Raw genomic sequence first — 24,528 nt, forward strand, 5'->3', positions numbered from 1 at the left:
TTTCAACCTGGTGACACTTCCAGTTGGCTACTAAATTATGTTTCCCACCATGAATTCCGATCATAAAAGGTAACACGAAGAAGGGCAAAAAAAAAAAATACTTAGCATAAAATGTATCTTGTACAGTCTCCAATTTTGTAGGTAAATTTGAAGGCGCAACTGATTTATCAAAGCTTCCTTCCTCCACCATCATTCCATATTCATTTTACCCTCTTCTAGCACTTTGGCAGATTTTCCCCAAATATTCATTCTCAAAGGATGTATAACAAAACAGGTCCTCTCTCTATTGGCTTGCCAGTTTCCCATTGAGCATTATTTCTAGGCACAAGAGTTTCAATATGTATCCCAGTAAATCTCTGGGTCCCAGAGGCAATCTTTAATTGGTTGTGTAGCAGCAGCATAATTTATTTGGTAATAGTGTTCAATCAACAAAAGCAGTACAGTGACCCTCTTTCTGACAGTTAATTCAGTAATAATAAGCTACAGAAGACCAGAGTGTCATCTCACGGTCTATTTAGTGGAAGGATGACTGGAATTTCATGGAAAATACACCAATCCCATGAGGTGCTGTCTCCCTGCCAGAACCACACTGAGTCTTCAGTAGGTCAATCCATGAAAGTATCATGCCAGCTGCTTCTAGATAATGTAGCACATGGTGAGATCAGTGAGCTCTGTGGGCATTAGCTGGAGCTCTGTCATAATAAAATGAGTGTCTTGGTCTGAGGCAGTATTTAAGAGGATACCATGGTGATAAATAAGGCTCCCTCATGGCAGACACATTGTAAACAGAGATAGAAAATCCATCTCTAAAATATGTAGCTGTCCCCATGAGGACAAATCACTGCCCCCCTCAATTATGGAAAGAGTTGAATATAATCACCCTGTAATATATGGTCCCTGATCACCAAATCCACTTAGCATGATGTCATCCATCTAATGGCCAAGCATTGTCTCTGGGCAATTCAAAATGATCGAGGTCCTTTCAGACTACATAATGCTAGGAGGCAGGAGAATTAGCACAGCTCTGGAATGATATTGTGAAGTTATACACTTACTCCTGCCACATAAAAAACCTTTCTGATAATTTTTCTTGATAGAAATAGAAAAAAAGGCATTTTATGGATTAGGATCACCAAAGTACAGATCATCTGCTAAATCTGGCTGATTGTTTTCATATGGCTGTATTTCTGTGTTCATAAGTAAAATTTCATTTTGTCACAGACATAATTATTGATTCATGTACTGCCTATTACTAGTTTCCTGTTGCAATAGCAAGGCTAGCTAGCTGAGTAATTCCGAGTGGGCTCCTTACAGAAAACATTACCCTCTCTGGTGGCAGAGCATCTTTTTTCAGTGGCATGTTTTTTCTCTCCAGCAAAGACAGAGCATCCAAAATATCAACTGTGATTAGTATCACTTTCATCTGATGAGGTTTATTATAACCCAATGACTCTCCTGTAGTTTGGGAATTTTGCCCCAAATAAGCAAGTTAAATGTAATTTTTCAAAAACTCAATACTCCAATCTTCAAGTATTTGATAATAGCATTAATTTCTACAATTCCCCCAAAAATGAAATATTGCTTCAAGAATTTATTTTAGTGCATAATACAGGGTGAGGGCACTTCTAAAATCTTTAACTTGTCCACTACTGTAACAATCTTCATGCCATGGGTAAGACTACTAATGTAGGGAATCTTCCCCTTATGATCTATTCTCAGTATATATTCTGATCTGGGAAAATAACCACATAATGCACCCACACTGCCAGCGCATCCAGTATGAGTCAGACTGAAGGTAAGACTCCATCATCACCTCACTTCCATCAACTTTTAACACTAACTTACAGACTACAGTAGTATTTAAGATACCCAGGGAAAAGTGTTGATTCAAAGTTAGAATCTAAAAATGCCTCTGAAGCTCTGTGTGTTGCCTTTCTTCATGCATAGTTATCCTAGCAGACTAGTTCTGCTAGTGAAGGTTTAGAGTAAGGTACATAGTGAACACCTGTGGCCGCAATGCAGCATCCCTTAATGGACCAGCTTCTTCCTCAATTAAGGGGTTCCAGATCTGTGGACAGGCTTAGGTCTGGCAACACCATAAAACTGAATCCCCAGTGTAGCAGCCCAAGTCAGGTTTCTGTTAGACAGAAACTTTAAACCTTAGACATAAACCATTAGGCTGTTTAAATTTTTCATTCCCAGTTATCCCAAGTAGTATCAGATATCTGCAAATTGAAATATTCAATTACTACTCTTCTTTGTCCCATATTTGATAATTTTCCTCCCACCATTTTGATGCTTATCTGCGAACACTTGATCTCTACCATTCCAGGTTCCCATTATTCCTTTGAAATCGGGCAAATCAATTCCCCCAAAACACCCCCTACCAATCATCCTTCGCATTCAGAAGAGAGCCACAACTCAATCCTTTTGTAAGAATTGTGGTGCTTAATGACTTGATAATGAGAGGGTCAATAGGGCACTCACAGATTATAGTTGTAGGACAGCTGAGTATGAGGCACATTTTCAATTGCAGCATTCTCATCTCTCAGAACCAAACTTCTTCCCCTGCAAAAATTCAGGGAAGGTCTTGCTTTTGAAACTCCTTAATTGTAAAATCACTTCCAGACATTATTTAACCAGATGGGTAGATTGCTAATGCCACTCCCAAGGTGCTTGAGCCAAGACAGTGAGACACAAATCCTGTGTGTGCACACATATTGATAAATCTGATTTGAACTCATCATAGATTTTATCTTCATTAATTTATCACTCTTAAAACCTCTTCCTTTACTTGCTTTCTATCCTTATGTGAAACAACTAACAAGGTTCTACAACTTTTTTAGTGTGTCTTCTTTGCACCTGGTGTGGGCATTGACTTTGCACTTCTCCCTTCAAGTTATGCTAATCTCTGAATCGATGCTTTGACCTCATCTACCAGTAAGTTCCAGAACAGGATTTGACTGCATTTGCATATTACATTCCCCTCAGCACATAATGTGTAGTGACCCGATTGTTATAAGAGGAAAGTGACAAAACTCTAAAACATGTTATATAACTCTAATTTTTTTAAATACTGGCAAAAGAAAAAGCAAGGTATTGAAAAAAATAACAATTATTTTTAAAACAAAGGTGACAGTTAAAATGACAAAAAAATATTCATTGTTTATCATAATGAATCAGGCTAAGAAATTTGAAAATATGGAGAAATTGCCACCTCATACACTACCAGTGACAGTATAACTGACCTGAAACAGCAATATATTGTAGGATAATTTGAAAACATTCATCAAAATTATATTTTAAAAATCAGTAAAATATAACATATCTATGCTATTTGAGCACCTACACAATTATCTTTGGATACACTGTGTACAAGTGTCTGAGATGGCCATGATAATTTTTACACTGCTGAGAATTAAAAACAAAATATCTAGCAATAAATCACTTTATATAAAACATTACACAATATTACAAAAGATAATGTATAGTATATTTATATGAAAGCTGTTGACAGAATTTCAGTAGAAAAGTAAAAAATAAAAATAAGAGATTACAAATAATGTATCATGAACAGATGTAGGAAAATTGTTTAAAGGAGAGAATATTATTTAGTAAAAACATTCTCATTATAATTGGGAAGATGGTGTGTTATACACTGGCATTAAGAATTACACTATATTGTAAAAGAAATGTAATCCAACATTTTTTTTCCAGAAAAAAACTAAGTAAACCTAGTAAAATTGAGTACCTCTGTCAAGAAAGGCATACAATTGAAATTTATTAGCCTACATTTTTTATTCAATGAGAATAAGCTGAAAGGTAATCTAAGATTCAGTTTACAAACTAATAAATTAGATACTGCAAAAATAGGATTTTCTTTAAGAAATATTTTGGAAAACTTAAAGCAAAGATACTGTGCATTCAGTTATCCAGAGATCTTCAATGACTAGAATATAGGAGTGAAAGTTGTCAAGGAAAAAGTAGAGAATAAAAATAGTTCTTCAAAAACGAGAAATTAATTCAAACATTAATTTTCCACCTAAAATTCACAATGATCTTGAAATCACACTTTACAGTAGATGTGTAACAAACTTTTATTTTTCTACTTGACAGAGTCTTCCATTTCACATGTTGCCATTATAATCCTAAAATGGAATGATTGTCCGACTGATGGTCAGAGAAGAAAAGCTGAAAGAATCCACAAATTGGCTGACCAGTGCCCAATTCAGAGTCTGAATATGAAACCACTCACCAATGGTTACATAGAATGTATAATTCCTGGACAAGTTGTAACAAACTGTTGTGTGTAAAGTTTTTTTAACACCACATTTATATCCACAGAAAATTGAGACAAAATAAAGTCACCCTATGTTATAAGACACAAGCAATAATAATTGCCATACCTGGTATTGCTGAACGTAAATTCCATTTCTCCTGGTCCTCACAGTTCTCAGTTCTCCATTGACTTAACTCTTCCTGAAAGGACTGGGAAGAAGCTTCTTCATCAAATGACCCTTCACACAAGAGCCTCTCTCCTGGCTTTGTACATTCAGCTCTTTTTGCTGTTGTAATTTCTACCTAAACCAGTTATAAATGGATCTAGTTGAACTTTATTAAATTTTCTGTAAAATGCAATGAGACTAATTATTAGTCATTATAAATCAGACATGTTTCACCTTGAAATCCAATGGTTTTAAGGTGTACTTACTGAAATACTTTACTGTTTTGTTTAAAACCCTATAAGCAGTCATAATTAGTATCTTCAGAAATTATCAAAGCAATAGCTTGCAGATAGGTGACTTGTCATTGTGCTGTTAACTATTGTTTTCCCTATGAAACTGCAATGGTCTGTATCCATTTCCTTCTACTTCCCTAAACTCCTACTACCTATAACCTGTCCATGCTAGAACAAGTAGTTTTCTTATAGGTTAATGTGGTTATACCATTCCCTTCTCAAAACTGTTCACTCTGAAGTGCCAGTGTTCTACAAGGATCCACAAGGCCATATGGCACCTTATACTTTGATGCCCTGTATTTATTTTATCACCTCCTGTTCTCCCCTCCATTTACCCTGCTCCAGCTTAACTTACATTCCCCCAGTTCAGGGAACCCATAGAACACATTGTTTTCAGGGCTTTGCACTACTTATGTCCAAGGCCTGGATAGATCTTTCTCCACATCTTCACACAGTTATTCTTCTCCTTTAATAATTGCACAATAAAAGCAAGTCCAAAGGTCATAAATAACTCATATGAAGTGATGCCTGAACTGGGTTTTATAAGAAAGAGGCAATAAGCCCATTAACAAAAGAACGAGAGACTATAATCATATTCCATAGAGGGGGTAATGATATCTATGCTGCCACATGGAATCAAACAGCATTGTGCATGGAACTGCAAGTAGTTTGTGTTGGCATAAAAAAGTAGAAGATGAGAAAAACCTACAGTAAAAAAGCAAGGAGGCCCAAATCATGAAGGTCCCTGGCTGCCAGACAAAGGAATTGGCTTAAAACTGTTGGAACTGTAAAACTACTGGAAAGTCCCACACAGTAGCGAGGGAGAGAGATATTGGTGGATAGTGAGGTAGGATGCAAAGAAACCACTTAAGATGTTACAGACACTTGGCCACATTGACCAACATTACAAATGCCTAAGCTTCTTTAGGAATTTCAGGATTTTACCATATAGATATTTTTTCAAATTTGTACTTTATATTAAGGTTGTACTGGGAAAAAACCTTGGAAAGAGAAGGCTGTAGAATGTATTGATATAGATGCAAAAACTGTATTTTCAGTGGGCCTGGGATGTAGCTCAGCGGTACAGTGACTGTCTGGCAAGTGCAAGGCCCTGAGTTCCATCCTGATACTGGGAAAAAAAGTTTCTTGGGGTTAAAAAAACCCACTATATTTTCAAATATAAAAAGCATGTTTTCAGACCAATATGCAAAGTAGATTAACATTTTACAAAGAAACACATACATACAAAACTGGAAATGTTGACTGACTCTAGAAAGGGTGAGAATTAAATGCACTTTTCACTATATCAACATTTTGTCCCTTTTAGAAAAAAAGCTAGTTGAGGTATTTGGAATGGCAATAAGGACAGAATAAGTGATCAAATATTCCAAGAAATATTTCAGGCGGTAGATTGCATGGGATGTGGTAATTAACATATATTAAATTGTGCCCCCATCCAAAATTCATACGTTGAAGCTCTAACCCTCCCCATCAGTGTAACTTTATTTGAAGACAGGGCCTATAGAGAGGTAATTAGGCTTAAATGAGGTTAACAGCGAAGCCTTAATCTAGGAGAACTGGTATCTTCAGAAGAGGATGAAGAGAACATTTTTATCTGTCTTCCCCCCCTTCCCTCTCCCCCCTCCTCTCTCCCCTCCCCCTGTCCTTTCTCTCCTCCTCTCTCCTCTCTCCCCTCCCCCTGTCCTTTCTCTCCTCCCCTCTCCTCTCTCCCCTCTCCCTCCCTCTCTCCCCCTCCCCCCCTCCTCCTCCTCTCCCACCATGTCCACCTTGATGTTGCACAGAGAAAAGAGCACATAAAGACACAGGAAAAAGGTAGCATCTATAGGCCAAAGAAAACCCTCAGTAGAACCCAAGTTTGCTGAATCCTTGATCTGGAACTTGTAGGCTACATACAATAAATTTGTTCTTTAAGCCATGTGGTTATTTTGTTAACAGCAGCCTGAGTAGACTCATTGGATGTGCATATTGATTGGAAGTTCAAAAAGGAAGACAGGATTATAGAAAAATCTGCTTTGAAAGCTGCATAGGGTACCGCCAACAGTAACATCTATAGATTTTGGAAGAGAGGGAAAGAACATAGTGTGAAGATACTGAGTTTTAGGAAAATTGGGAAGATACTTACAGGTATCTAGTACACAACCTCTCAGTGTATCTGGTATGTATGGTGCAGATTATGAAGAGGCACAGAAAACTGTGTGCCTTAATACAAAATGATTTAAGTACACACTGAGTCCAGCAGCTTTTCAGAGCAGTTCTGTTACAAAAATGAATCAGAGACGTAACATTTTTGTAGTTGTAGCTATACTTTTGGAATACCTGGTTTCTCCATGTCTGTAAAAGGGTAACAAAAAAGCTTTCAAAATGTTTCATCTTAGAATTGCCATACATTGCTTCCACTCAGAGCCCATGACCCTGCCCAATTCCAAGGGGTAGAAAATTGGAAGATGCAATGGGTATCCAATCTTGTGATCACTAACATACAAAAATACCACATCTCTGTAAGGGATGTCCCCAAGTAGAAGAGGAAAAAGCAAAGGATCAGAAAGGCCAATGATTGTGCAAATATTTTAGTATCCCAAAGCCAGGTTTCAATCTCTAAAGGTAAGCTCTTTCATGAATATCATCTTTCTCCAAGGATATACCATTGGTTTGAATCCATTTTAAAAAGTGAGACACTGAGTTTGATCCCCAGTAACAAAAAACAAACAAACAACAATAAAAAGTGAGATAGATGTCAGACCTAGGCATTATTGTGACTCTTCCAGCCACAAGAATTGTTTGAATGTGCTAATTAAGAATCAGATTCCTGAGCCCTAACCCAGAAGGTATAGCTAAATTAAAAGTTTGGGTGGCAGACTAAGGAATATTTTTTTAATAAACTCATTGAGTACTTTTGATGCTTACTTCAATTTCAGAAGTACTGCTACTTAGCACAGAGGAGTGCCAAGCCTACAAGAGGGTTACCTTTCCAGTGTATACCTGTACACACTGAAGGTCACCTGAGCACTTGAGGAGTTGGTAAAACCACATGAGTCTAGATGTTACATCATCCTTCCCCCAAGGAAGACATCCTGAAATCAGTCAGGTGTATTTCTTTAATGTTTTTTTCCAGTTGATTTCAATATAAACCCCTGGATGAAACCATTGAATTAATGGTTTACAAGTTAAGACATGAGATAGAGAGCTTGTAGGGTATATACAATTACCTTTGGGTATCAAATGTTTTTTCTTATATGACAAACCAAAAAATTGATAAGAGCAAAATCAAAGATACAGAACAGGAGAAGAAACAAGGAGGCAGACTTTGTGAAGATGGGAAAGAGATCTGAGGATGGAGGAAATAGGAGAGAGGGGAAGAAAAGGGGAAGTAAAAATAATTAATATGCAGCATGTATAGGTACTAGTGCTCTAAAATGAATGAAATAATCATGTATCACATATATATGCTATTAAAAAGATAAACAAAAATTGATTTCACAAAAACATTTTTAAAAATTAAAAGCTCAAATGGGACCTCTAGACCTAGTTCGTTGAGGTATCTCCATACTGATTTCCACAGTGGTTGCACCAATCTGCACTCCCACCAAAAATGGAGAGAGGTCCCATTTGACCCAGCTATTGCCCTGCTGGTATCTTCCCAAAAGAATTAAAAGAATCATACCACAGCGATGTATGTGTACCCATGTTTATAGCAGCACAGTTCATAATAGCTAAAGCTTGGAAACAGCCCAAGTGCCCATCAACTGGAAACTGGATAAAGAAGATGTGTGTTTTTTATAAGATGGAGTACTACTCAGCTATAAAGAATGAGAAACTAGAGACATTTATAGCTAAATGGATGCACATTGAGGCCATACTCTTAAGTGAAGTAAATAGGACAAACGTGTAAATACCGAATAGTTTCTCTAGTGTGAGAAACTGAAAGTGTAAATAAGGATTAAAATGATTAAAATGAATAATTGATCATTTGAAATAGGAAGAAAAGGTCCAAAGGGGTAGAGGAAGTGGGAGGGGAAGGGGAAAGGAAAGAAGGGAAAGGAAAAATTATGAGAAAAGAAAAAAATGGAAACAAAGTCTTTGTAAATAGGGAAGGGTGGAGGGGGTGAAGGGCTCACAGGTAATGGGCAAAAAATAAGAACCAAGATACATCATGTACAGGTACAAGCACCCAATGATAAATGTAAATGTATTGTATACCTAAAATGTACCAATAAAAGAATTTAAGCAAAAAAAAAAATTAAAAGCTCAAAGAACTCTATTTGGTATTACTGAAAGTATAAATAAGGATCAAAATGTAGAATAGATAATTTGAAATAGGAAGATGAGGCCCAAAGGGGAAGGGGAAGTGGGAGGGGTAGGGAAAGGGAAAGGAATAAATATGAGAAAAGGAAAAAATGGAAATGAAGTATTTGTAAATAAGGAGGGGTGGGAGGTGGAAGGGAGGGCAGGGGAAGGGGAAAAAATAAGCACCAAGGTGTATCATGCATGCACAGCTACAAATCCCCAATGATGATTGTCATCATATTGCATATCTAAAATGTACCAATAAACTTAAGGAATTTAAAAAAACATTTTAAAAATGAAACTCAAAGGATTCTGCCATCCCACAGCTTTTGAGTTTGGCTATTTACTTTACTTTTCTTTATCTTTTTCATCTATTAAATAAAGGTAATAGCAGTACAAAACTTACACAACGATTGTGATTATTATATAAGATAAGTAAAGCATTAAACACAATGTCTACAATAAAGTGTTTGATAAGTGTTAGCTGTTGAATTATTACTATTATTCTTGCAGGATATGTTAGATAAAATGGAAGAAATGAGACAGAAACCTTTAAAACCATACTTCTGCATAGTCTTTAAAAGATCATTAGCAAAAAGGAAGGAGATAAGGAAATCTAGGGACAGATGGAGAGGAAAAGATTGGGAGAAGAATGGAAATAAAAAGAAAATACTGTAAGTACATGTAACTACTCCCTAAAATGAATGTAAATATTATGAATTGCAAACACATACTAATAATTGCTTTTTATACAGCAGGTAATTTGAAGTCAGAAGATCAACTTTTTTTTTTGCACTTTATTAAATTCTTTTATTGGTACATTGAAGGTATACAACACAATTACATTTCTCATTGGGAATTGTACCTTTACATAATGCATCTTGATTCTTATTTTTTCCCATTCCTAGCCCTCCCTTCACCCACTCTACCCTTCCCTATTTACCAAGACTTTATGTCTGTTTTTTCCATTTCTCATCATTTTTCCTTTCCCTTCTTTCCTTTCCCCTGCTCCTCGGACTACCCCTACCCCTGTGGACCTTTTCTTCCTATTTTGCATTATCGATTATTCATTCTAATCATTGGTACATTTTAGGTATACAATATAATGACATTCATCATTGGAAATTTGCACCTTTACATAGTCTCTCTTGGTTCTTATTTTCCACCCTTGCCCAGCCCCCCCTTCAACCCCTCCAGTCCTCCCTATTTACAAAGATTTTGGTCCTATTTTCCATTTTCTCATATTAATCCCATCCCCTTCTATCCTTTCCCCTAGCCCTCCACTTCCTTCCTCTTTGCCCCTTTTCTTCCTATTTCACATTACCTATTATACATTTTAGTCCTTATTTACACATTCAGTTTCTCATACCAGAGAAACTATTTGGTATTTATACATGTGTGTCCTATTTATTTCACTTAAGAGTATTGCCTCAGTGTGCATCCACTTAGCTATAAATGTCTCTAATTTCTCATTTTTTATGGTTCAGAAGTACTCCATTTTATTAAAAAACCACATTTTCTTTATCCAGTCTCCAGTTGATGGGCATTTGGGCTGTTTCCAAGTTTTAGCTATTACAAACTGTGCTGCTATGAACATGGATGCACATATATCACTGTGGTACGATACTTTTAATTCTTTGGGGAAGATCCCCAGCAGTGGAATAGCAGGGTCAAATGGGACTTCCAGTCCTAGTTCTTTCAGGTATCTCCATACTGATTTCCACAGTGGTTACACCAGTCTACACTCCCACCAGCAGTGGAGCAGTGTTCCTCTTTCCCCACAGCCCCGCCAGCATTTGCTATTGGTTGATTTCATGAGAGCAGCCATTCTTCCTCGAGTGAAGTGGAATCACAGAGTTTTTTTCATTTGCATCTCTCTAATGACCAGTGATGTTGAACATTTTTTCATGTATTTATTTGCTATTTCTACTTCTTTGTCTGAGAAATGTCTGTTCATTTCACATGCCCATTTTCGGATTGGGTCTTTAAATTTGGGAGGTCTGATCTTTTTAAGTTCTTTATAGATTTGAGATAGTAGACCTTTGTCTGAGGAAGAGCAGGTGAAGATTTTTTCCCACATTGTGAGTTGTCTCTTCACACTGCTGTTGGTTTATCTTGCTGTGCAGAAGCCCTTTAATAAGAAGAGATCCCACTTGTTGATTGTTTGTGCTAGTCCACAGGCAACTGAGGTTTTGTTCATAAAATCTTTTCCTGCACCAATATCTTCAAGGGTTCTACCTAACCTCTGTTCCAACTGGTTCAGAGTTTCTATTTTAATATTTAGATCTTTCATCCATTTTGATTTTAGTTTAGTGCATAGTGAGAGATACAGGTCTAGTTTTAATCTTTGGCAAGTTGAAGCCCAATTTTTCCAGCACCGTTTATTAAAGAGGCAATCTTTTCTCCAGTGAGGGTGTTTGGCTCCTTTATCGAAGATGAGATGGCTGAGTGTGCCTGGCATTGTTTCTGCATCTTCTAATCTGTACCAATGGTCCTCAGGTCTGTTTCTTTGCCAGTACCATGCTGTTTTTATCACAGTAGCTTTGTAGTACGGTTGCAGGTTGGGGATTGTGATACCCCCTGCCATGTCTCTGTTACCTAGAATTGCTTTTGATATTCTGGGTCTCTTCTTGTTCCAAATGAATTTTTGGATTATTTTCTCAAGGACCATGAAGTACGCTGCTGGGATCTCAATTGGAATTGCATTAAATCTATATAGCAGTTTTGGAAGTATGGCCATTTTCACTATATTAATCCTTCCTACCCAGGAGCAGGGGATGTCTGTCCATTTTCTGATATCATCTTTAATCTCTCTTTTCAGAGTGCCATAGTTTTCAGAGAAGAGGTCTTTGATTTCTTTCGTTAGGTTGATTCCTAGGCATTTCAGTTTTTTGGATGGTATTGTGAAAGGAATTCTTTTCCCTATTTCTCTCTCAGTGAGTCTGTCATTGGTGTAGAGGAAAGCTGTTGATTTTTGTGTGTTGACCTTGTAACCAGCTACTTGACTGAATTTGGTTATTAAGTCTAGAAGACTTTTGGTGTGGTTATTGGACTCTTCTATGTACAGTATCATGTCATCTGCAAATAATGACAATTTGACTTCTTCATTTCCTATCTTTATTTCTTTTATTTCTTTCTCTTGTCTAATTTCCATGGCTAATGTTTCAAGAACTATATTGAACAAGAGTGGTGATAGTGGACATCCTTGTCTTGTTCCTGATTTTAGTGTGAAGGATTTCAGTTTTTGACCATTTAGTATGATATTGGCTGTTGGGTTTTCATAGATGGCTTCTATCACTTTGAGGCAGAGACCATCTATTCCAATTTTTGGTAGGGTTTTTATCATAAATGCATGTTGGATTTTGTCAAATGCTTTTTCTGCATCTATGGAGATAATCATATGGTTTTTGTCCTTGGCTCTATTGATATAGTGTATTACATTGATTGATTTGTGTATATTGAACCATCCCTGCATCCCTGGGATGAATCCCACTTGATCAGGGTGTACGATCTTCTTGATGATCTTCTGCATTCTGTTTGTCAGTATCTTATTAAGGATTTTTGCATCTATGTTCATTAGTGAATTGGCCTATAGTTCCCTTTTTCAGTTGGGTCTTTCTCTGCTTTGGGGATCAAGGTGATGCTTGCTTTCAGGAATGAATTTGGGAGTATTGCTTCCCTTTCAATTTCACTGAAGAGTTTAAACAGTAGCGGCAGCAGTTCCTCTCTAAATGTCTTGTAGAATTCATCAGTGAAGCCATCAGGGACCGGGCTTTTCTTAGTTGATAAGTTTTAATTATGTTTTCAATTTTATTGGTTGATATTGGGTTGCTCAGAAATTTTAGGTCTTCTTCGTTCAATTTTGTTAATTCATATGTATTTAGGAATCTGTCCATTTCTTCTGTGTTGCCCATCTTATTGGCGTATAGGTTCTGGAAGTAGGTATTGATGATCCTCTGGATTTCTGCTGGGTCTGTTGTAATTTCACCCTTTTCATTCCTAATTGCATGGATTTGCGCCTTTTCTTTCTTTTTTCTGATAAGTTTGGCTAAGGGTTTGTCAATTTTGTTGATTCTTTCGAAGAACCAACTCTTGGCTTCATTGATTTTTTTGTATCGTTCTCTTCATCTCCATTGCATTGATTTCTCCTCTGATCTTTATAATTTCCTCCCTTGTATGAGCTCTGGGGTTGTCCTGATCTTCTTCTAGAAGCCTCAGGTGCAGCATCAGGTTGTTTAATTGGGCTCATTCTGTTTTCCTAATATGCGTATTCACTGCTATGAGTTTCCCTCGTAAGACTGCTTTTATTATGTCCCACAGATTCTGATATGTTGTATTGTCATTGTCATTTAATTGAAGGAACTGTCTGATTTCTTCTTTAATTTCCTCTGTGACCCATTGGTTATTTAGAAGTGTGTTGTTCAATTTCCACATGTTTATGAAATTTTTTGAGTTTCTTTTGCTATGAATCTCCAATTTCATCACACTATGGTCTGATAATGTACAGGGAATAACTTCAATTCCTTTGCACTTACTTAAACATGTTCTATGCGTGAGTATGTGGTCTATTTTTGAGAATGACCCATGTGCAGCTGAGAAGAATGTGTATTCTGATTTTGTGGGATGGAACATTCTGTAAACATCTGTTAAGTTCATTTGTTCAAGAGTTCAACTGAGTTCTAGTATTTCATTACTTATTTTTAGTCTAGTTGATCTATCTATTTGTGACAGTGGGGTGTTGAGGTCCCCCACTGCAATTGTATTAGTGCATATATGAATTTTCACGTCCATTAGTATTTGGTTTATATAGTTGGGTGCACTAGTGTTTGGTGCACTAGTGTTTGGTGCATAGATATTTATGATTGTCATCTCTTCCTCTTGGATTGTTCCCTTTACAAGGATGTAGTGTCCTTCTTCATCTCTCTTAATCAGTGTTGGTTTGAAATCTACTTGATCTGCAAAGAGGATAGCTAGTCCTGCTTTTTTTCAGGTTCCCGTCGCATGAAGTATTGTTTTCCACCCTTTAACTTTCAGTCTATGAGTTTCATTTTGAATTAAGTGTGTTTCTTGTATGCAGCATATTGTTGGATTTTGCTTCTTGACCCATTCTGCCAGTCTGTTTCTTTTGATTGGTGAATTGAGACCAATAACTTTGATGGTTATAACTGAAACATATTGACTTGTCATTGCCATGACTGTTTCTTTTTGTTGGGTTCTCCCCCTTTACATTTAATTTCTTGTCATGCCAGATGGGTTCATTCTTCTTTGCTTCTTGGTGTGTGATCCTCCATGTCTGTTCCTAGGATATTGTGTCAAATTCTTTGGAGTGCTGGTTTGGTATTCATGAAGTTCCTAAGGTGCTCTTTGTCATGAAAGTATCTTATTTCTCCATCAATTTTGAAAGATAGTTTTGCAGGGTACATCAATCTGGGTTGGAGGAAGTTTTCTTTGAGGGCTTGGAATACATCACTCCAAGCTCTTCTTGCCTTGATGGTTTGTGTTGAGAAGTATGCTGTGATTCTGATGGGCTTGCCTTTGTATGTGATTTGTTTCTTTTCCCTAACTGCTTGTAGAACTTTGTTCTTCTGTTGAGTTTCTGGAATCTTAACAATTATATGCCTATGTGTAAATTTTTTTTGATCAAGGCTATTTGGAGTCCTATATGTCTCACTTATCTGTATGTTAAGCTCTTTTCCCCTGCTTGGGAAGTTTTCTGCCATTATTTCTGTGAAGAGATTTTTTTATGTCATCTGCACTCTCTCTTGTTTCTTCATTGACTCCAATCAGTTTTATGTTACTCTTCTTTCCATCATCTAGCAGCTGCTGGATTGATTTCTCATGTTCCCTTATAATTTTGAAGCAATTTTTCTTTTCCTGGTCACTAATTGCAATCTTATCTTCTATATCTGAAATTCTGTCCTCACATTGGCTCATTCTGCTGTGTAGACTTTCAATGGAGTTTTTCGTGTCCTGGAAATCTATTTGCATCTGTTTTATGGATTCCATTTGTTTCCTATGTTGGGATTCCATCATGTTCCTGAGCTCCTCTCTAGATTTATTAATCATGTCTTGCACTAGGGGCACAATTTCTCCTGTTATCTGAGAAATTATTTCTGATTTCATTTTTTCCAGATCCCCTTTTGTTGCCAGTTCAGTGGGTCCAGGTGGTTGAGTATCAGAGTGTTCCATCTCATTTCCCTTTGGGGTTGCTGTAGGTGATCTGGAAGTCTGGTTTTGAGACTTATTTATGTGTTTTCTCATTTCGACTTGGGGGGGGCTGTTGGTGCCTGTATAGATTACCTCCTCTGAGCTGGGTGAGGTGGGACAGGGGCCAGGAACAGCGGTAGGGTTGGTGGCCCAAAAGCCTTTTCCTGTGGGCTGGGAGCAGTGGGAGGGATGGTGGCCTGGAAGCCCCTTCCTCTGGGCCAAGAGCTGCGGGACAGAAGGTGGCCCAAAAGTCCTTTCCTCTGGGCTGGGTGCAACGGGAGGGATGGAGGCTGGGAAGCCCCTTCCTCCGGACCAGGAGCTGTGGGACGGCAGGTCAGGAGCCCTTGCTTGTGGTCCGGGAGCAGCAGGACTCAGTACCATGGTCTGGTGGCCCAGTGTCTTTGTGCGTCTTTGTAGTGTGGAGCCAGGTGGCTGCACAGAGGAGCGGGGTGGGGCAGTGTTCAGTGGATTGCTGCCGGGGCGCGGGCTGATTCAGTGTGTTCCGTGCAACTCGAGACCTCGGCAGGGCATGCCAGAAGATCAACTTTAAATCTAAGTTCTGCTATTAGTGATACCTGGGGCAAATTATTACAAGTCTTCTTTGCCACTATTCTGCCATCTGACAAAAAGTACACTTTAAGAAAAGACAAAATGATATGATATGTGTAAAATATTTACGATAGTGCTTTGTTCTCAATAGAATATTATTATAGTTATGAGGCTGTAACTCATTCAGCAATTCTTCACAGAACACCAGATCTATTAAAAAGTGAAATCCGTGAAAACATGCTGACTTTCTTGGAACACTCAAACATAGAAGTGATGATTGAAGCATGCAGTAAATGATTAAGTATTTATAAATGAATTCTAATAAAAGACATGGGCATTAACCCCCTCAAAATACCTCCTCTCATTCCAAACACACTTAGTGCCACTTTCTGAGGTAGTTCTGAATGTCCTCTTTCATGTCTTTACAAGATGTGATAAAAAATACAGTGAGTGTCATCTAAATGAAGGAGGCTCACAAAGACATTATGGTGTGTCCTCATCTACATTGTTCACCTGATGTGGCACCATGAGACTTCTGGCTCTTCCTAAAAGTCATGATCATGAAAGGTTTCAAATCAGTTCAGAACACTGAGGCAGCCACGACAGTACAGCTAAAACCATGAAAAGGACTTCCAGGAATGCTCCAGAACTGCTTTCAGAAATATTTGGATGAGAATGTTCAATGAAAGGGAGATTACATTGAGAGGAACTAATAACAAAATGTTTTCTACACTAATAATCTTCTTAAAATTTAAACACACACTGTATTTTTCGATCACACCTCAAAATTCCTCAGCTGAAAAAATAGTCCCGGTGACACAGAATATATTTGTTCTTAAATTCTGTAAGCGTGAGTTTGAAAATTAACAGACTTAAGTGCAACACAGACTTGGTCACCAAATAAAAAGCTGTGTGATTGTCTCAGGGACTTGCAGTTTCTGAAGTGCAGGAATAAGGTAAATGGTTTCCAAAATAATGAGGATTACAACGATCCAATTTGCAGTATGTTTCGTGCTCAAGAATCAGTACTAGTCTATTTTAAACACACAGATGTGTGCAGCTAAAAGCTTATCTAGCATTTTCTAGGATTACTAGTCAGTCTGAATAACTACCAGAATCTGGTTTTAAATAACTGCAAAATTGCCTGCCACCTAAAGTGATTGGCAAATTTTTGTATTTTTACATTAGTCTGTATACTAACTAATACAAATAGTCATATTGTGTTCTGTTTTTTTGTTTTAATATTTCTTTTAAATATTCTTTCAATTCCTAACATGGTAGAAATGCTCAGAAAGTCATACGGCCAAAATCATTCATCAAAATGATCAGTTTTCAGTGGAATCAAAGCAATTTCTTTGAAAATATTTCTGTAGTCAAGATATATTTGATTAGTAAAAAAGTCCATATTAACTAACAAAGTGATAAAATAATCTCTAAAGCTCTACATGCCTAGATAAAAGTATGCGTGGCCATGTAAGATAGAAAATGTCCTATTCCATTGTACTCAGCTTACCTCAGAGTGGCTTCCTTTGGGAGACAGAACTTTGGGCACATGTTGAATGCCACTGGTCTCTTTCATAGAATTGTTCCCTCCTGTGGTTTCATCTGGATTAACCTCCTTTATAAATCCATGGGCAATGTCCAAAACTCTGGATAATACTTGAGATCTTGCCTATTAAGAAAGGAAAAGTATGACTAAAGTTCCTGGCAGACGAACATTAGAGTCAGCCTAAGCAATTTATAAACTTTAAGTCAAATATTTGGCATTCCATGATTCATAAAATTCAGTGAATTCTAATTAATTTCTAAAAAGTCAAATTGACATTTTTATCAACCATTATAATGGCGACAGATGCCATCAAATGAAGGCACTAAATTGGGCTCATGCTAATGCTATGTTAAACATTTTCAAAATATTGTATCACTTCATCCTTGGGTTAACTCTAAAACATAAATTTTCATTTCTTTATCAGGAATAATGAAACTAAAGCTTGGAGAGTTTTAATATCATAATGAGTGGGTGACAGAGCTGGAAAATGACCTCAGGTATCTATAATTCTAATGACTCATAGCCTTTCCACTATGGGAACCCCAAATAGGTTGATGTGTTTTTTTGTGGCCACTGTTGCTTCTACTGAGAACATGAATAAGCAGTAATAATATTGCTTGGTGATAAGACATCTTTAGAAAATACACACTATGCAAATGTGTACATCAGGAAGTGCCTACATTCAGAGTACCCCAGTCAACTGCAAGCTGCTCCTCATTGTATGCATTTGCTCAGAAGGTTCACTTGCCGGATGGCCTCCCTTTTTCCGTTATTTTTGTCTGGCAGATGCCAATTTCTCCTTCTTGAATCATGCCAAGTTATTCTCACAGGTCTAGAAACTATTCTCTGCACCTTTCTCCTCCCAACTTTATGAATCATCCAACCTTTGTAAGGTGTAACCTGCTGAGAAGCACCTCACCAAATTCACTACGTGAATTTTGCATCATTTTTTGGCTTCTTTCTATCCCATCACACTACATAAGCTCACAAAAGAAAAACCCATTTTTTAAAAAACTTTTGCATAGCTACTACACTGCCTGACAAAGAGTATATAGTAAAAATAAAGTGTAAGAAGAAAGAGAAGTGTTGCATAGTTAAAATACATAATTGAGAAAGAGAATTTAAAAAATTATTTTGGACATGTTTCAAAGGGATTGCTGAGGAACAGGTAAATCTTGGAAAGACACTATTCTCTGAAAGGTCTCCTCACAGCAACATCTCTGGTCTGCCCAAGGATCCCATCTGAGCTTGAACTAAAATCTGAGGGGAAGAGCCAGGAACTCCAGAGACTCTGTGAGAACCTGGCATTAGGAAGATAAGAAATAGGCAGATCTTTCTCTTAGCAAATGTCTTCAAGACAGAAAAAGTACAGCAATGATCAGGAGTAATTATTTTGTACTCTTATGTATGTACTCCTACTTGAAAGTTTTCATCTAGGTACCAATTTAGGTAGCTACAATTACATTGAAGCTTTCCAGTTATGACCTTTTGAAAATCTATTAAAATTCACTGGAGTCTATTTCTGGAAAAAAAATCAGTGAACATCAATGTAACTAACTAGTGATGTTCAAGTATGACACTGAGTTAATAAAATATCTATGAAAATATGATAAACATGACCTATGTGCATATATTGCTGTCCATGCTGTGTACAGACCTGTGATATCTGATCTGAAATTTTCCAATTTTAAAGCATAGTAATTCAACATAAGCCTGATTTCAAATTGCCCACAACAAAAGTCTATTAATTTCAAATGTACTTACTATGTTTGGTTTTAATTTTATATTTATAAAATATCAAAATCAATAGTATTAATTTTATGTAGAATTAGTAAGATAAGAATTATCAAATGTATGTTTGTTTAAATAACACAAAACAGAGATTATTCTTTTCCTAAAATTAGCCCTGCTATAGGGTTCCAACAAATTTATAACACTTCTTGGTGGCCCAATTCAAACAACTCAGAAATGGCAAAAAATTGAAATTTACAGCTAAAAATATGATAAACTTTATGGATAATTCATACAATTAAATTTTATATCTGTGTATCTTAAACCCTGTTTATTTAGTAGATAACTGAAATAAATAAAATGCCAATAAATGAATATATATGTTTTCTAGGATATAATGCACTTATATGTTATTTTTTTCATTGTAAGACTGTGAATTTATATTTTATTTCTCTTAACTTCAAATCAATGATACAAAAGGTCAGATATTTATGATTCCCATTATATGGACAATGAATCCAAAATTCAAAATACATAGGTCAAAGTCAAATGGCTGTAAATTATTGGGGCTTGAATTAAATTCAAGCCCCAAAAGTTCTTCTAGTCGAACTCTTTTTCCTTGATAAGGTCACATTAGCTTTCACTATATAAAATGTGATCTTTATCTGTGGTTTCTTGAAACTGAACATACTAAAACTTATATCTAATAGATCTGAATATTGTTCTTTCCTTTAAATAAAACCCCACAAAACTATAATTCTGTACACCTTTGCCTATCCAAGAATTAAGTGGTTGAGTTTTTCATTCTATTCATTTTTAAATTTCATCAAGTAAGTAACACTAGATTGCAGCCACATAGTATTAAAATATAAGAAATGGAGGTTCCTTCTAATTCATATATAGAAATCCCTAGAGGTAACAGCCATTAATAGTTGAGAACATATCCCTGATAACTTTTGTGGATTTAAAAGAAAACATCTAGATTTGCAACACACAAACACACACACTCAACCTTTCACTTAATCTGAACTATCACTTTGAGTAATAATCAATAAACGAAATTGTGTTACAATATTTAAAATACATATTTAATTACATATTAATGAAACATTCTTGAATTTTAAAGCTCAGCTCAAAGAATTTTCATCTTCTAAATATGAAAATGTATATATAGCAGTACCAATAGGCACTAACAAGAGGAGAAGAGGACTGGAAATCTATAAAATTACCTGCAAAACTGTTCTACATGTAAAAATTATTTTAAAACCAAACCAAAATAGCCTTCAGGTCACATAAATCATGTATTTCACTGCAGGATGAAAGCTTAAAGTAGAGTCAAACAATGTGATTTACTGGCAGCATTTCCAGATTCTCCTTCATCTGTATGGTGGTACACTGTATGGTGGTAGGATTTCATCTGGTAACTGTTCTAAATTCTTACCTGAACATTTTTCCCCCTTAGAATGATATTATCTTTCAAATTACACTCTAGAAGAATTCATCATTCTGACAATGTGTCATTAATCAAAGTAAAAAGTGTTGCTATTTTATAGCATTTTAGAATAGATGACACCTTGTAAAAGTTAAGGTCCAAGAGTAAAAGTTTTAGTTTAGTTAGGAAAAGAAGATATACCTTATGATAGTGTCAGTACTTCAGAATTCTGATTACCATCATCATCATCTCTGACTATTCATAATAAATATTAATGATCATGTTGACATAACCATGCTTCTTTCTGTGAACCACCCAGTTCCACTTAAAGAGAGTTCACTAGTTTACTTCCTTATTACACTGCAAGTTTGAAAAAAAAGTGAAAACATCTTTCATAGTGTTAACTTTCATTGATTTACTAAAAACTGAATATTTTAATGTATACAGAAGAGTTATTGCATTTGAATTTTCTAGGCAAATAGAAATAGAAGTAAAGATAAAGATATACAAGTATGCAGAGAAAGAGAGAAAATGAATCCTGGAATAATTTGAGACATTTTATAAATCTCTGGTAGTGATACTGAATATGGTTGGGACTTAGAAAACTTCATAACATTGTTCAGGAGGATCAAATTATGTACTAAATTTACTAAGTAACATAATGTTTTTATGTGTCTGATAAAAATAAATTTAAATTCAATAACTTGAAAGAAATAAAATAATTTATTTAAAAATGTTAATTACATATATAAGAATTATTTTCTCTTTCTTAAAAACATAGTTTTTAAGAAAACACTTCCTCCTTGTTGGAAATATTCTCTCAAATTTAGTTTGTTGTTTTCTTTTATGATAATTCACTCACAAGTAATTGGTAAATAAGGAAATAAACAATAAGTGCATAAATCTGGAGTTGTATTAGTCTTAAGGTTTTTTTCCCTCAACACATTACTGTTTTTCAGTGATTGGACACAAGCTTTCTTATGAATATAGCCAAAATCTTAATATATGAAAATCATAAGAAAAAAGTTTAAAATCTATACAAATGCCTCTTCATAGTACAAATTCTCTTTTAATGGCTTAAACAATCATTCATTCCACTAAATTAAGCTTATCTAGAAAAACTATGAGTGTAGATGAAGGAACTGTAAAGACACAACAAAATTTAAATAATGGATTAACAAAGGAGACATCTTGATTCTTGCTGTTTTTATATGACAATGATCTCTGTTAGAAGGAAATTCCTACAGGACCCACCTCCCAGAAAAGGTGGCACAAGTCCTCCAGGTGTATGTTCTAGTGTCTAACTGGAATTGCTCCTCCCACCCATCCCTCTCTCTTTTAGGGCTCCATTACAGAGAGCTATATCATTTGAATGGCCTCCCCTTAGACTTAATTTTCTCTCAAACCTTCTTATTTGAGATATTTGCCAGAATGGGAAGATTGTTTTCAGAGCTATATGTTGTGTTAAGAGGAAGCACATGTGTACTGAAGAAGTATGCTTTACTTTTAAAGTAAACTTTTTTTTTTTTTGGTACCAGGGATCGAACTCAGGACCTTGAATTTGCGAGGCAGGCAGTGGAACCACTGAGCTAAATCCCTAGCCCTAAAGTAACTTTTTAAAATTAAAAGTCATCAAAACATTTGTCCAAGATTTATTTATCCAAAGAAACCTCAACAAAATATTTGCCACCATATTTTATTTACACAATGCACTGGGTACTGTGCTTCATGATATTATAAGAATCTTGCTTTCCAAAATCAACAGCAACAAATCAGGCCAAATCTACCTAAATTGATGCTTCATGGAAAAGGAAGAAAACTGAGCAACATCGGGCAGATAAATTTTTCAAATTGCCATGGATTTATAACAAGATCTAATAAGCTCATTAATCTTCCATTTAATAGAAACATCTTTCCATAGTAGAGGTAATATACTTATTAAAATACATAATTTTGAACATCCTAATTCATTAAACAAGTATGAAAGAGATAAGCATTAGTTCTTATTTTTTCTAAATTATTAAATATGTATATGTTCTATTCTTAGAGCAGTTATAGTTTTGATAAACCTAGCTTTACAAACAATCTTAGTACAAATATATTCCCTAAAAACAGGTTTTACCATAGTCAACCCTAAATTCTCTGTGAAAGTTTAAGAAAAATATAGCCATAAATGATTTAGTCAAAGGCTTCATGTATGGTTAAGACCAAAAGGAGGAAAAAAAAATTAAATTTGGGAGAAAAAAAGAAATAAAAGTTTGAGAACGCAAGGGAAGAAATTTCCATATAGAAGACAAGTGGAATAGAAAAATAAACTGAGAAAAAGTCCATATAAAAATACCTAAATAAAAAAGAGAAAACTAAATATTTACAGAGTGCATGAAAATTACAATGGGAAAATTCACAGCAGAATCGTTTTTTTTTAAATCTAGTTCTGCTCATCATATTTCTAAAAACAGATGTGTCAGTAACAAAAGCAAAACAACACCATCAATGATATAAAAAGTTACTGTACTTATTGCAAGGTAGATAGGAATCAAACACTGGAAATTTTAAATTCACTTGGTTGTAGTTTCTTACTTATTCCAGCAACACATCACTTTAAGTAGAACTTAAAAGACCTTTAAACTTACCTTTCCTGTAAAGATTTGATCTTTATTAGGTTTTATTACCAAAGATTTATATATTCTTATTTGCCTTGACATATAAAGAGATTGAAATGCATATGAATCTGAACATATGCAATATATTATAAATGTAATTTATAATTTGATAGATGATGTCAAATAAAACTAATCTAGACTCAATGATCAGTACTATCATAAAATAACATGAAAATAATGAAATAAAACACATTTTATTAAACATTTTAAATATTTTTAAATAAAATGAGAATATAAATGCAACTATTCAAAAATTAACATTTTCACAAATGTATAGATTAAATTATCTAATTCCTAGAAAAATGTCTATGAGATTTAGATCTAATAATTGTGTCTTTCAAAATTTTATTACAACTTAAAAAAATTCTAATTAGAGGGCAATCTTAAGTGAGCCAGGATAACAACAAAAAAGCACTACAAGAAATCCACACCTGCAAACTTACTTTCTATTTGCAATTTTTGATGCCATACAATTATGCACTATATTAATCATCTTACCAAGAACTATTGTTTTCAACTAATATTACTTGGACAATGTATCCAGCTGCCTTAGTTGCTTTCAGCAATTACGCATATTTGAGCTACATGAGGAAAAGATGATTTTATATGCAATCATTTGAATAACAAATTTTTAGACTTAGCCAAAGAAAGCCTAACAAATAGCAATCAAAATTTTTCATATTTGCTTTTTAAATGAAGTATTGCTCTTGCATCAAAATTAGAAATTTTTATACTCCAAATACCAATGAATATAAAATAAAAGAATCAAAACTTGTCAAACTCTCATAAACCTTGTAAACCTTGTCAAACTCTGTGGGAAAAAATCATGAGGCGACATAGGTATCACCTGCAAATTATTAGACTCTAATATCCAGCATCAATTTGATTGAGAAAAAGATCAGACGTTTATAAATTAGTGATCTTCTTAAATTGGTATATGTAAAAAAATTAATTATTAACTAAAAATTAACAGAAGAATCCAATTCAAGTTTTGTATGAATAATTTGACCTAGGCAATTGGATTAGGTACAAATATTACCATAAAAATAAACTTGCAATTTCAGAAATAATCAGTAAGAATTGATATAAACAACAAAAAAATTTCAATACCAAATAACATTTTCACTTAACTAGCATGCAGAAAATAATTAATCCAAATGAAAAAAATTCAATAAATTACAAATAAAATAAAATTTAAAAAATAAAATGTCTTCATGCCTTGAAATAATTTTATCAAGAAAAAAATAATAGTTCCCACCAAAATTGATATTCTATATTGTCCTGTATTTGAATAAGGAAGTATATATTTTAAATATACTCTGATAAATTGAGACCTGAAACTTTAATTCACTGC

General features: G+C 35.2%; 1 protein-coding gene across 11 annotated transcripts in view; it reads right to left on the reverse strand.

Annotated features, from left to right (window-relative positions):
* The window catches only part of Zbbx (zinc finger B-box domain containing), a 136,194-nt gene that overhangs the window by 64,202 nt on the left and 47,464 nt on the right, over positions 1–24,528 (reverse strand). For all 11 annotated transcript variants that reach the window (XR_015440940.1, XM_087186469.1, XM_087186467.1 and 8 more), the window contains 2 exons: positions 17,313–17,471; positions 4,407–4,581 (listed from right to left, as the gene is read on the reverse strand). Coding sequence is in view for 10 of the 11 variants with exons in the window: in XM_087186469.1 (XP_087042595.1) it covers positions 4,407–4,581; positions 17,313–17,471 (334 nt within the window). In the remaining variant the exon portion in view is untranslated. The remainder of the gene's footprint in view (positions 1–4,406; positions 4,582–17,312; positions 17,472–24,528) is intronic.

Source organism: Heterocephalus glaber, unplaced genomic scaffold (assembly GCF_053883595.1).
Source record: "Heterocephalus glaber isolate CG9 unplaced genomic scaffold, H.glaber_assembly_v1.0 deba00001504, whole genome shotgun sequence".
NCBI classification, from domain to species: Eukaryota; Metazoa; Chordata; class Mammalia; order Rodentia; family Bathyergidae; genus Heterocephalus; species Heterocephalus glaber.